The sequence below is a fragment of the Pyrus communis genome, chromosome 9 (genome assembly GCF_041283825.1).
Source record: "Pyrus communis isolate YQ-2024b chromosome 9, ASM4128382v1, whole genome shotgun sequence".
Classification (NCBI taxonomy): Eukaryota; Viridiplantae; Streptophyta; class Magnoliopsida; order Rosales; family Rosaceae; genus Pyrus; species Pyrus communis.
Genome location: NC_142573.1, coordinates 2,343,651 through 2,355,956, shown reverse-complemented (window position 1 = coordinate 2,355,956; position 12,306 = coordinate 2,343,651). Strand labels below are relative to the sequence as shown.

The 12,306-nt window shown below is 42.0% G+C and overlaps 2 protein-coding genes and 2 pseudogenes across 3 annotated transcripts; 2 read left to right on the top strand and 2 right to left on the bottom strand.

Annotated features, from left to right (window-relative positions):
• The first annotated feature begins 232 nt into the window (after positions 1–232).
• Positions 233–3,658, top strand: LOC148694025 (uncharacterized; annotated as a pseudogene). Its single transcript, XR_015966899.1, has 8 exons — positions 233–1,197; positions 1,557–1,746; positions 1,856–1,953; positions 2,178–2,283; positions 2,386–2,600; positions 2,711–2,753; positions 2,874–3,124; positions 3,237–3,658. The product of XR_015966899.1 is annotated as an uncharacterized LOC148694025 (transcript).
• Positions 3,659–3,834: 176 nt separating this feature from the next.
• Positions 3,835–5,579, bottom strand: LOC137738808 (AP2-like ethylene-responsive transcription factor AIL5; annotated as a pseudogene).
• A 914-nt stretch (positions 5,580–6,493) lies between these two features.
• Positions 6,494–8,809, top strand: LOC148694024 (uncharacterized). The gene has a single exon (XM_088699922.1). It carries the CDS (start codon positions 6,673–6,675, stop codon positions 8,701–8,703), a length of 2,031 nt encoding a protein of 676 aa, XP_088556048.1. The 5' UTR covers positions 6,494–6,672; the 3' UTR covers positions 8,704–8,809.
• A 466-nt stretch (positions 8,810–9,275) lies between these two features.
• On the bottom strand, positions 9,276–11,699 carry LOC137738986 (AP2-like ethylene-responsive transcription factor At1g79700). Its single transcript, XM_068478457.2, has 7 exons — positions 11,216–11,699; positions 11,049–11,131; positions 10,821–10,918; positions 10,656–10,729; positions 10,506–10,556; positions 10,332–10,408; positions 9,276–10,086 (listed from the first exon to the last, which is right to left on the bottom strand). The coding sequence occupies exons 1-7, from the start codon at positions 11,443–11,445 to the stop codon at positions 9,479–9,481; spliced, it is 1,221 nt and encodes a 406-aa protein (XP_068334558.1). The 5' UTR covers positions 11,446–11,699; the 3' UTR covers positions 9,276–9,478.
• Positions 11,700–12,306: the final 607 nt, after the last annotated feature.

The window sequence follows — 12,306 nt, the reverse complement described above, 5'->3', positions numbered from 1 at the left end:
CTGTCTTCCACCTAAAATTATTTAAGTATTTTAATTAATAAAAAGATTGAAATTAAATAATGTAACTTGTCCAATTCATCTGCCATAAAAAATAATAAAGAAATATAATATAAAATTATGATAAGAACATCCCCCTCTACAAAAGTCTTTCGTAAGTTGGTACAGTCAAAACTTTAACACAACTCCTTCGTGACAAAACAGTTAAACGGCAACTTTTTTACCGTTCTCTTCCGTCCTGAGTTTCCCACCAAATTGTGAACTCTTCACTCCCAAATCCCAATAGTTAAGGCTTTGATTCATTTCCGACCACCACCTCCGCCGACGAACCAAAACTTCCCGTTTAACTCAAACAAGGATTTTAAAGAATCCAAAACAGAAAAAGCAGTGTCGTCTTCTTCCCAGAAGCCAACCTCCTCTGCAACTTCCACCGCCGGACTAATGCTACGACACCTCTCCGTCAAAAATAAAATTTAACAACCGGGATTTGACTGAGCCGTTCGCGCAAGCTTAGCTGCCATGGCTCATCAATTTTCCTGTATGGGCGGGCAAAATTTCAGCCGGTAGGGGCAGTTTTTCAGGTCTGGGTGGGCAGGTGCCCCCTGCCATTGAAAAGGTCACGCAGAACTGTACTAGTACGTAAAAGTATAGCTTTGAACTGCTGTGCTCAGTTTGTACTAAAGCCCCATTAATTGTTTTCCAAAACTTTCACGATATCCTCTGCCAAATCTGGGAAAAAAATCACCACCATTAAAACCCAAATCTTTCCAAATCAGTGTTTACTTCTGCACTGCAGTAAAAAGGAGTGCAGACAGCAGCCTGATCCTCAGCCGTTTGATCAGATTGACCGTTCAGATTTCAAGTGGACTGCACACTTCTTATAAATGTAGCAGTGGAACTGTGGAAGTCATTACAGCATGCATACTTGAAGTGTAAGCAAATCGTTACAGCTAACCAATATTCAACGGAAGAAATTGGGCCATTCTCTTCACCATTTCTGCAGCAGCAGATGAGCAAGCAACGGAGGGGTAAGTCGCGGTTGCTGCCGCCGCCGGCGACGAGCATCACGGACCTGAATGTGGATACGCTGGCCCAATGCGCCAGCTCCATTAGCCTCCAAGACCTCTCCAACTTTGCCGTGACCTGCAAATATCTCAGAAAAATGGCATATTCTGACACTATTTGGCAGCGGTTGTTCAGGTACTTCTTCTACTCCTTTTTTTCTTGTCAAGCAAAAATTTGAATAAACATCACATGGACTACTAGGGGTGTGGGAAAATACCACATGAACTGAAGATATTTCGTTTTCTCAAAGACAAAGTTGTAGCAAACAAATTCTTACCCCAAATCGTCTAGGGGTTTTGGCACGACGAGTATCGATGCGATTTCTAACGGAGATCGACACATTTACACTAGAAGTGGAGTGTTAGTTTAAACTGTCAAATTTTTTAGCATGGGTGGTATTTATGCACACTCCAAATCGTAGAGGTGGTGTTTGTGCAAGTTTCCCAATTTTGTTTTTCTTTCATTTGTTCAAAGAAATAAAACTTTCTTTGCAGGGAGCGCTGGCCCCAGAAAACACTACCTTCTGCCATCTCTGTAACTTCGGGATTTAGAGAAGCCTATTTATCCCGGCGTATGGATGGGCTGCAGTTCAAGTTTTCCGATCCCTTCGCTTTGCATATGAACACCAACTCAAATCCTTTCGACCAAGTATTATTGAGCGAGAAAGATTTAATCTTCTCTCAGGTATGTATAAATATATATGATCATATTACACCACATTCTTCCATGTATTTGAATAGCTGAGCGTTTTAACTTCGCTTCGTTTTTTTTGTTTTTGGTTGATTGTTGTTAGGGTTCAATGATACGCACGATAAGGACCGATGGTTGGTTAAGTGGAACACCCGTCACTCTTAGACTTAGAGGTCACAGTAAAAGAATCACTTGCATGAGGTTGGTTGTGTGCGGTTTTCCCTCGCTATGCCTTATCAGCTGAGCATTTTAACTTAAGCTTTTGGGGGCGCTTACCGAGCTCTTGTGTTCCACTTGATATACATTGCTTTTGAGTTCTAGTCGTTGTCTAATGATTTTTAACTTGATGACACACTGTTTATCAACTAAATTTTCTCGGAATGTTCAGGTTTTTTTAACCCTAAGAAACTTGACATAAATTGCAGGTTGTTTCCACGGAATGAAACATCTTTTTATCTAGGTGAAGCATATGAAGAGGAGGAGGTTTTAGTAACTTCAAGCGGTGACAGTTCCATTCGGCTATGGAGGAAGGTGTGCTCTTAATCTTTTTTTCTAAACAAATCTATCAAATATCTGTTTTTTTTAAGCTTTCCTATATATTATATGTGATTTCCTAGACCAATATTGTCACAGGGTTTTTGCTGGCTAGAATTTAGGGGGCACAGTAGCCAAGTTACAACCCTCTCAGATAAATTGTTAGGCAATGGATCCGGAAAAGTATTGGCAAGCGGAGGTGAGGATGGCACAGTTCGCCTTTGGTCTCTTAGCTCTTCCAGGAAACATGGCAAGCATTCTTTGGGGACTTTCTTCGGGCATAAAAATCCCATCCAGTTGATGTCAGTTTCCATGTACGAGTTCTTTCCTTGTAATGATATGGACTCATTTGAAAATGTTTCTTGTGATTGCGGTGACACATTTTACTCCATAGTAATCGTATTCATTTTGGTCTTACTGGTAGGGATAACCCCTCTCACTTGGTAACAATTTCGAGAGATTCTAAGGTACCCTTAGTTTTGTATATCCATTCAACTATGGTACTTAAGCAATCCGGCCATCCTCTTGAAAAATTATGTTATTTTGCCATTGCCTTTCTGATGATTGATTACTGTGGTTTTTAACAGGTGATGGTGTGGGATGCGGAGGCAGCACTGCTTGCCAGTTCTTCGTTTGCTGGTGGGACGACTTCTGTTCTCGGTTACCCTATAGGCATCAAGTGTCATGAACATCTAGCCTATGTTGCTGCTGGTTCCTCTGTGGTAGCAATCGATTTGAGGACGATGCAGAAAGTTGTCATTGCAGCAGCAGATGCAATTCTGTGTTCTTTTCAAGCAATGCCTACGAAATCTTTATTCTGCGTTGGCAGCAATGGCAGGTACGACGCATAGAATTCAATTCCCTTGGTTTCATTTATTTTTAATGCCCGTGTTTCGTTTGAGGTCAAAAACCATTTTATACAACTCCAAGTTCATTGGTCTTGTGTGCAGAGCGATGCTTTATGATACAAGGAGGAACTCGGGCACCTTGAATTCAGAACCAATAGCGGTAGATGGTGGACACGGAGGGCCAGTGACGTACTTGCACATGGATCCCTACAAAATAGTTACAGGAAGTCCGGTGGATGGGCATTTTAATGTTTTGGACGCCAACACTGGTGCACCGACCAATTCCTTGACATGTGGTATTGAAAATGGAACAAATAACAGCACAAGGTGCTGTGCCCTGGCTGTCAACGGGAGTCGAATTGTTACTGGTAGTGTCAACGATGTTGCAGAAGTCGGATGTCTGCTCTTTAGGGACTTCGCCAATGCTTCTTGTCCTGTCTTTTTTTTCTAAGGATGATCATGTTGAAAAGTTCTGAAATTCAAAAACGAAGGAGAATGGATGAAACAAAAACTTGAAAGCGTATTAGTCTCGGTCTAATAGTCTTATAGATTAAAATGAGGTGAGATGGAAAATCAAGAGTTTGTACACTCGATGTTATTGAGAATATTACATGTAACCAATGCTTTACGTGGTTTAATTTACAACGAAATGCAGCACCAAATCTCATTCTATTTACTTTTGATGCGCCATTTCTGCTATTTACAAGTATGAACAAGTTCTGTTTCGTTTCGTTGGTGTCCAAAAAAAGAAACATTTGGAGTCTGAGGCATCCGCTTTTGTTGATTGACTATGCGAAAATCGAGCTTGTAAAGTTATTCCATGTAAAGTCTCCATCAATGTTGGAAGAGCTAACAAAAGGGCTGCCACCAATTCCGTTGTAGATTATTCCACCGAACTCATCATCGCCATCAGCCTGAGGTTGGTTCTTTGGTTCTTCGCCGTCAGTGCTGTCATCCTCCGAGAAACTTGAGTTCTTCTGAACCAGTTGTCTGAATACTGAAGATTGGAGGAGTAGGCCAAGCGCAGTGGGAGAAGATGATTTGCTGCTGCCGATAACTTCTTGCTTTCGAGGAGAGTGTACGTAATCAGAGGCAAAAGGATTTGTGAGTGAGAAGGGAGATTCCTCGGTTGTGATGTAGCTGCTGGCCGCGAATGGTGCATTCTTGGGCTTTGTGACTGCCTCTGGTACCTGTGGAGTAGCTATCACGTCGTCTGCTCTTGACTTCAACCATGTTATGTAAGAACTCAAGTCGAAGTTGGTCATGGCGTTGATCCCTCTGTACTCAATTGCTGCAATGTCATAGGCACGAGCCGCTTCCTCTTGCGTACCTGCAACGCGATAAAAGCACATTTCTCAGTAATTGGAAACTCCTTTTTCATTATATTTTCCTGATACGAGCGATATTTGGAGAGAGGTGGATTCGAACAAAAATAATGAGATAACTCACCGTAAGTGCCAAGGTAAAGGTACTTATTTCCAAGAACTCTTCCTATTCTCGCTTCCCATCTACCGTTGTGATGATGCCTGCAAAATATTCATCAAACAGTTCTTCAGACACTTTCTTCATTAGTATATTTCGCAGGATTTGATTCGAAGATCATCGAAATTTTGAGAATTTTACCTTGCAACTCCTCTGTACTTAGATACACCTCTTGAAAATCCACTGCTCTTTCTGAAACAAAGGAACAAATAATTCTTTCAGGAAACTATTAAACGAAAATCCTCAGTGAAAGTCTTTTCTGCGAAAAGATGTTTGAAGATGTTACCTTCTTAACGAGGCCAAATACTCTTCTTTTGTCACAGATTGCATGATCTTGATTTCATTGTCGTAGTCAGATATCTGTAAGCAGAATCATCAAGGTTTAAGACCAGATATTTTATGTTAAAATTCTTAGCTTTTCTGAATATAAACTCGATATACTATGTAAAATTCGTACCGGAAAGTTGGTGAAAGTCGATGCTCCCCAGTACTTAAGTGCAGCTAGATCATATGCTCTTGCAGCAGATTCTTCTTCATCGTAAGCTCCAAGATAAACTGCTCAGTCCAAATAGTCCATTCAAAAGCGCAATACGATATCAGTATCCAGGCGAAAAAAGAAATGCAGGCAAAATGCGACGATGAAAGTCATAACCTACCTTGTTTCCCCTTCTTCTTCAGTGTAGAATTCCAAGATAGCTTGTCCCACAAGTGAGCTTCGAATCGACCAGTCCACCGATGCCTGCTGACACCACGAAATCTCGAGCTTCTCTTTACTGTGGTGGCAGCAGAAGTTTGATCAGCCGGCTTTTGTGCCAACTGCTGCTGACTCTGGCTGTTGCCACCAACTGCAGGTGGGTCTCTTCTCCTTCTCTTGACACACCGGGCCGCCTGAGCCTCGGGATCTGCTGTGCTCAGGCGGCGCCTCCCCGCGATCTCTTCATTCTTCACCATCATGAACTCCATCTCTCCAAATAAACTGCTCCCCTCGTCGTTATCAAATCCGGTGGTGGTTGTCGATGTGGTTGCTTGAGCTGTAAGGAAGGATGTTGGAGTGTATATATAAGTTGTGTGCTTGTTTTGGATGTATCCTGATTAGTTTTCTGTTGCCACAACCGTTTTGTAACAGAAAACAAAGGAGACGATGATCTCGGAGCATTCTGCGACAACATTTTTGTGTCCGTACTATGTTTGTTAAACCCGAAGACCCAAAAGTTCGATGTGGTTTTTTGGATTTGAGTGTTAACAAACACCAACAGTGAACCCTAAAATATAAGAATGCCTACGGATATGCCGATGTCTTTTGTTCATATTAGTTGTCTGCTTACGTCGGAAATTTGTAAAAGAAAGAACAGTGCCATTATTGAAAACGCCGATTCATTTTGTTGTGTAACTCCACACTTGTCAATCAAGTAAATGGTCGAGCTTGCCACGATTAGATATCTGGCTTGTCATTTATAAAAGTCGAACTTAATACGTTGCAATTAGAAATATTACTAAATTGTGATGCTAATGATAACGCTTGATTTTATCAAGATGTTGCAATGTGAGTTGTGCCATTACTTACGACGTGTTTCTGTAAGTAAATGTTCATATACTTAGAATTGCTTACGCACACCTTTTTAAATTTTTTGTCATTGATCTTTTTCAATTCATTCAATTCGACGGTCAAAAATTGAGATAAGTGTGTGAAAAACACTACCTTGTGTAAAAACATTTAAAAGTGCTTTTTTAAGAAGTACATGTAAGTGTACTTATCGTTAGCACTTTTGAGTTAAAACTGCTTGTGAGAACGTAATTTTGGATTTTATTTTATTTAATATTTTATCAAAAACGCACTTTTAATAAAAAAACAAAGACTCGTGAAGAAAAGTGCTTTTTGAATATTTTTTGCTCAAGTGCTTTCTGAACAGAAAGACCCCAAACACCAGCCTCATTTTTTTTCCCTAAACAAGAAAGAACAAAAGAAAAACGAAATAGTGTAGAGTCTCGGACCAAGCCGCACAACTTCATTTCAGTCCGCCAAATCAGTGAAATCACAGTGACCTCGAGGACCGCCATGGCCACCACCACTACTCTGCTCCTTCTCCTGATCCTAACCGCCGCCATAACCACCGCCAGCTCAGCTCCGATCCTCGGTCTCGACACCATCCTCACCCACCAATCCCGCCTTGACCGCCATGCCACCAACGACTCCTTTCTCTCTCTCTCCTCCTCCCTCAAAAACTCCCTTTCCCATTCTTCCCCTCTCTCCCACGCCCCCCACTCCCTCATCTCTTCCCTACTCTCCCTCTCCCTCCCTCTCTCACTCCACGTCCGCCTCGTCGGCCCCTCCTTCCCCGCCAGCTCCACCGCCCTCCTCTCCTCCTTCCTCTCCGCCGCCTCCCAACCCTCCAACCACTTCCACGTCATCGCGCCCTACGAATCCCTCTCCCACCGCCTCGCCGTCCAGCACTCTCTCCACCTGGACGTCTCTCATTCCCCCTCTCTCGCCTCCCTCCTCACCAAAACCCTAAGCTCTGAGCTCGCCAAAACCACCTCCAGCCTCCGATCGCCGCTCCTCTCAATCCCCTACGACTCCATCGACCAAATCATCAAGCAGGACTTCGAGAAGGAGAAGCCGGTTCATGGGGTTTACTTATATTTTCTCGATTTGGGTCAGCAATCCAAACCCTATGCTTACAATTACGGATCTGGGGACTCTTCCCCTGCATTCACCAAGTGTTTGGGCAGCATTTGGACCGGGAAAGACCGGTATATCTGGATCGATTTGGGCGCCGGACCGGTCGATTATGGCCCGGCGCTTTCAGGTGATGGGGTTTTGCCCAGAGGCGAATTTCATCCGTTAGCGGCGTTGCACGGCCACCCAAGGTCTGAAAAGGCGTTGCTTGCTAACTTGGCATCCTTGGCTTGGAGTGCTTACCAGGTTCTTCTTGTTCCCTCTTTGAGAATTCCTGTTCAGTTTGAGAATTCATTGATCGTTCAGTTTATACATGTTTATGGGTCCGATGGCGGTAAGGACTCGAGTGGTTTGGATTGGAAATCGATTGAGAGGACGTTTATGGATGAGGCAAATAGTAATGGTTTGTTGTTAGGGGGTCAGAGTTTGAGTTTCAGGACTAATAGGGTGAGTTACTCAGATTGCCCGATTTGTTCATTTGCGATTTCGAGGTCTATTAACTCGTATACATCGAGGTTCTTGTTTGATAACTATACTTTGATTGCAAGTGAGTATTTGGACTCGAAGCGATTGCATCAAATATTGTCTGATTCGGCTGACGAGTTTAGGAGAGTGGCAGGGTTCGCTGAGGAGGATTTTGGTCGGGTTCTTCCTGTTTATGTGTTTGATTTGGACTACAACATTCTGTTGTTGCTCGATAGGTATCACCAATCGGTTGCTTTCAAAGACATGGTTATTGCAGTGAGGACAAAGAGCACGCAGACTGTGAGTGATTATAGCTGTAATGGGCATCATGTGTTTACGCAAACGAGAGAGCTTGAGAGACCACTTGTTGGTTCAATTTTGCAGAGCATGTGGGGAGTGTCACCAACCCATATGCTCTGGAGCCCTAGGCACAATACTACATTGGTGGATTACACATGGAGTATCGGCCAGACTCCGTTTGGGCCATTCTCTGAGATTTCATCCTTATCATTTGTGCAGAAGGATGCTGCTCGGAGAAATGTTCTTTTGACATCAATGAATTACAGCATATCAACTGCTGTAGATGTTCTCGAATCCTTAGCTGCACATGGTGGGGAAAGAAAGCTCCTTAAGCGTAGTCAACATGTTGAGTTCATACAGAGGTGGAACTTGTTCAAGTATAAGCTGGACAAATCAGTCTCTGCAATGTCACTTTTGGATTTCGAGATGGCTTTGTTTTATTTGCGGGTCTCAGACCACGACCTATACGCCATGCAGTCTCTCGTCTATCAAGCCACCCAAGACGTGGAGGCATCCCTTGTATGTTTCAAGGACCCGCCCATTCCATGGAACGGGATCTTTATTGTGGCATTTGTTATCGTTTTTGCCTTTTATCTTCATTCCAAACGAGATAAAGTCTTTCGAAATAAACGTAAGCAATTTTGAAGCTTAGAGGAAGTGAAGTTTGTATCTTTTGATTTCAATACTACACTGTATTTCTGTAAGAAATACGATTCGTATGTCAGGCACTAGTCTTCAGTTTTGCTCATAACTTTACTGCATTTTAACTTGTTACTTTGCCCATTTACTTCTTTGAGTTCCTTACTTACCGAATTACCACTAACGGTATGCTGTTCGTAGAATTCTAGGGTTCGTGTTACTTTTATGGTGGCGTTGTTTCTTAGTTGTTCTTTTAGACCGACTTCCATGTGAACCGTTTATACAACACAGGTATACACGATCTGTGGAACCCAGTGTGAGACCATAGCAGATGCGAGCTAACACTTGGTTCCACAGAATGCCGAAGTCGGTTGGCCAAAAAAAAATTTGAATGAAGTGTTTGGTGCAGAAACGGAATAGAAATGATCTGGAAAACAGAGATCAAATGGTTAAACTTACAATTGTGCTTCACTTTTGCGCAAAAACCATTGTTGTACCTGTCGATTTCATGTCTACGCAGACTTGAATGACTTTCCTCAATCGAAAATGTTCTTTCGTTTTCGTGTGATTAGGCATAATTCAAACCAAGGCAAGATGAAATTATCGCAAATCCGAAAGAGTTTATAGACATTACATTCCCAAAACCATATACTTGACGTTATTAAGGTGTCTAATTTACATCGATATGCTGCATCAATCTCAAACTATGTACTTTTGAAGCGCCAGTTTTTACAAAATTTTCTTCCCGTACGAACGAGTCCTTGTTCTGTTTGGCATTCATCTAAGAAAAGAAAAATAGAGAGTCTGAAGCATTTGCCTTTGTGGGTTGATTGAGCAAAATCGTGCTTGCGATGTTGTTCCATGGATTGTCGCCGTCAGTGCTGGAGGAGCAAACAAAAGGGTTTTCACCGGTTCCAGCATGGAAGATCCCACCATACTCTTCGTCGCTGCCAGCCTGCGGTTGGTTCTTTGGTTCTTCATCGTCAGTGCTGTCATCCTCGGAGAGATTCGAGTTCTTCTGAACCAGCTCTCGGAAAATTGAAGATTGAAGAAGAAGGCCAAGCGCGGTGGGAGAGGATGACTTGCTGCCGGCGTTAAGATTGGTGCTGCTTCGGGTGACTTCTTGGTTCCGCGGAGAGTTCAGGCAGTCAGAGGGAAAAGGATTGGTGTGTGGGAAGGACGTTTCGTCAGCAGGGATGTAGCCGTTGGCCATGAATGGCATTTTCTGAGGCTCTGTGACTGCCTCTAGTTCTTGAGTGGCTATGGTGTCGCCTGCTTTTGGCTTCAACCATCTTATGTAAGAACTCAAGTCAAAATTGGTGACGGCATTGATTCCTCTGTACTCAATCGCTGCAATGTCGTAGGCCCGAGCTGCTTCCTCTTGCGTACCTGAGATGACATAGAAACACATTGCTCAGTATGTGCAAATTCTATTTCTTATGATTTCAATAGTCCATGGAGCGGACGTCTGTTCTTTAATAAAGAACTGATTGTTGATATATCGTCAATAATGTGTGAATATATCGTTTTTAATAAAGAACAAACGTGCTGCACAAATTATTTTTCAGTTTCCTATTTTGTGAAAGCTTATTTCCCAATTTCCTAGCTAGTATTTGCATTTGAAGATAACTTACCGTAAGTGCCAAGGTAGAGGTACTTGTTTCCGAAAACTCGTCCGATTCTCGCTTCCCATCTGCCATTGTGATGGTGCCTGCAAAATATGCACCAAATAACCGTTGGACATTTTTCTCGTTAATAATTTTTCGAAGAATTTGATTCGAAGATCATCGAAATAATAAGACTATTACCTTGCAACTCCCCTGTACTTCGATACACCTCTTGAAAATCCACTGCTTTTTCTGTAACAAAAAAGAAACAAATAATCTTTTAGGAAACTCATGATCAAGGAAATTCCGAATTTCAGAAGTCTTACTGCAAGATGATGTCTGAAGTCGTACCTTCTTAACGAGGCCAAATACTCTTCTTTCGTCACAGATTGCATGATCTCGATTTCTTTCTCATAGTCCGATATCTGTAAGCAGTAGGGTTTTTATGTTAAACTTCCAAAAGAATACAAAAACTCATAACTTGCCGATCAGATTCGATGAGCGAAAAATGCGTACTGCGAAGTTGGTGAAGGTCGATGCACCCCAATACTTAAGCGCAGCTAGATCATATGCTCTTGCAGCAGATTCTTCTTCATCATAAGCTCCAAGGTAAACTGCTCAGTCCAAATAGCCCATTCAAAAGCGATACGATAGAACACAAGATATCAATACCAGAAGGATAAACAATTAAACGTAATGAAGTAAAATTAAAAAAGAAAAAAAAATGGATGTTATAATCTATACCTTGTTTCCCTTTCTTCTTCTGTGTTATATTCCAAGAGAGCTTATCCCACAAGTGAGCTTCGAATCGACCAGTCCATCGATGCCTGTTAAACAAACAAATTACCTTAATATTTTTACACACGAAAGAAGAAACCAGAAAACCATTGGAACTTTTGTTCTGTTCTAACCTGCTGACACCACGAAATCTCGAGCTTCTCTTCATGGTGGTAGCAGGAGTTTGATCAGCCGGCTTTTGAGGCAACTGTAGCTCAATCTGGTTGTTGTCAGAACTAACCGTGACTGCAGGTGGGTCTCGTCTCCTTCTCTTGACACACCGGGCTGCCTGAACCTCGCGGTCTGCTGCACTCAGGCGGCGCCTCCCACGGTTTTCTTCATTCTTCACCATCATCAACTCCATCTCGATCAGATTGTTTTTTTTACTCTTCTTTCTTTGTTTCTGTGGTCCTTGTTTCCGTGGTTGCTTGAACCTGAAGGAAGGATTTGAACGTATATATAATTTGTGTGCTTGTTTTGGATTTATGCTGTTTTTGTTTTGTGTTGCCACAACTGTTTTGGGTCAAAAAACTAGGGGAACGATGAAATCAAAGCCTCTAAGAAAATTTTGAATGTCTGTACTCTGGTAAGTAAGTAAACACAAAGATCCAAAATTCTAATGGATCCATGTGGTTTTGGAGTTGCTCATATGGCCGGTTCGTTGCTAGCTGCTGCATGCGGCATGCCAGTCATAGCATGTGCAAGGTTTCATGCCAGTTTCAATTCTTGAAGGGTTTTCTCGTCCTTTCACTAATTATTAGATAATCATTTATTTTTTACCATATTTCAAACCATTCGACTTTATGCGAGGAGGATTCAAACTCGGGCGCAATAAAATCAGCTGACACATTGTCGTGATCAACTGATTTAATCTATACATACACGTTTCTTATGAACTGACTTGATTCACATCTACAGTGATTAGATAAGTTAGACTCAACTAACTTTTCAAACGTCAAAAATAAATCCCAAAATTTATCCACTGTTTATTTGTTCATATGTGATTTCTAAAACTCATAAACCTCATTTTGCTCTTATTCTACTACCAATATTTACGGTGCGAGATTCTTCGATGTTACTAGTTATATGCAACTATGTCTCTATCTAGTCACATGATATAAGAGAGACACGCACATAATAGCATTGTAAAATATAACTGATGATCGAACAGGTTTAATTACTCGCATATTGAACAAGTTTCAGGCAGCTGGCACAAAGTGACTAA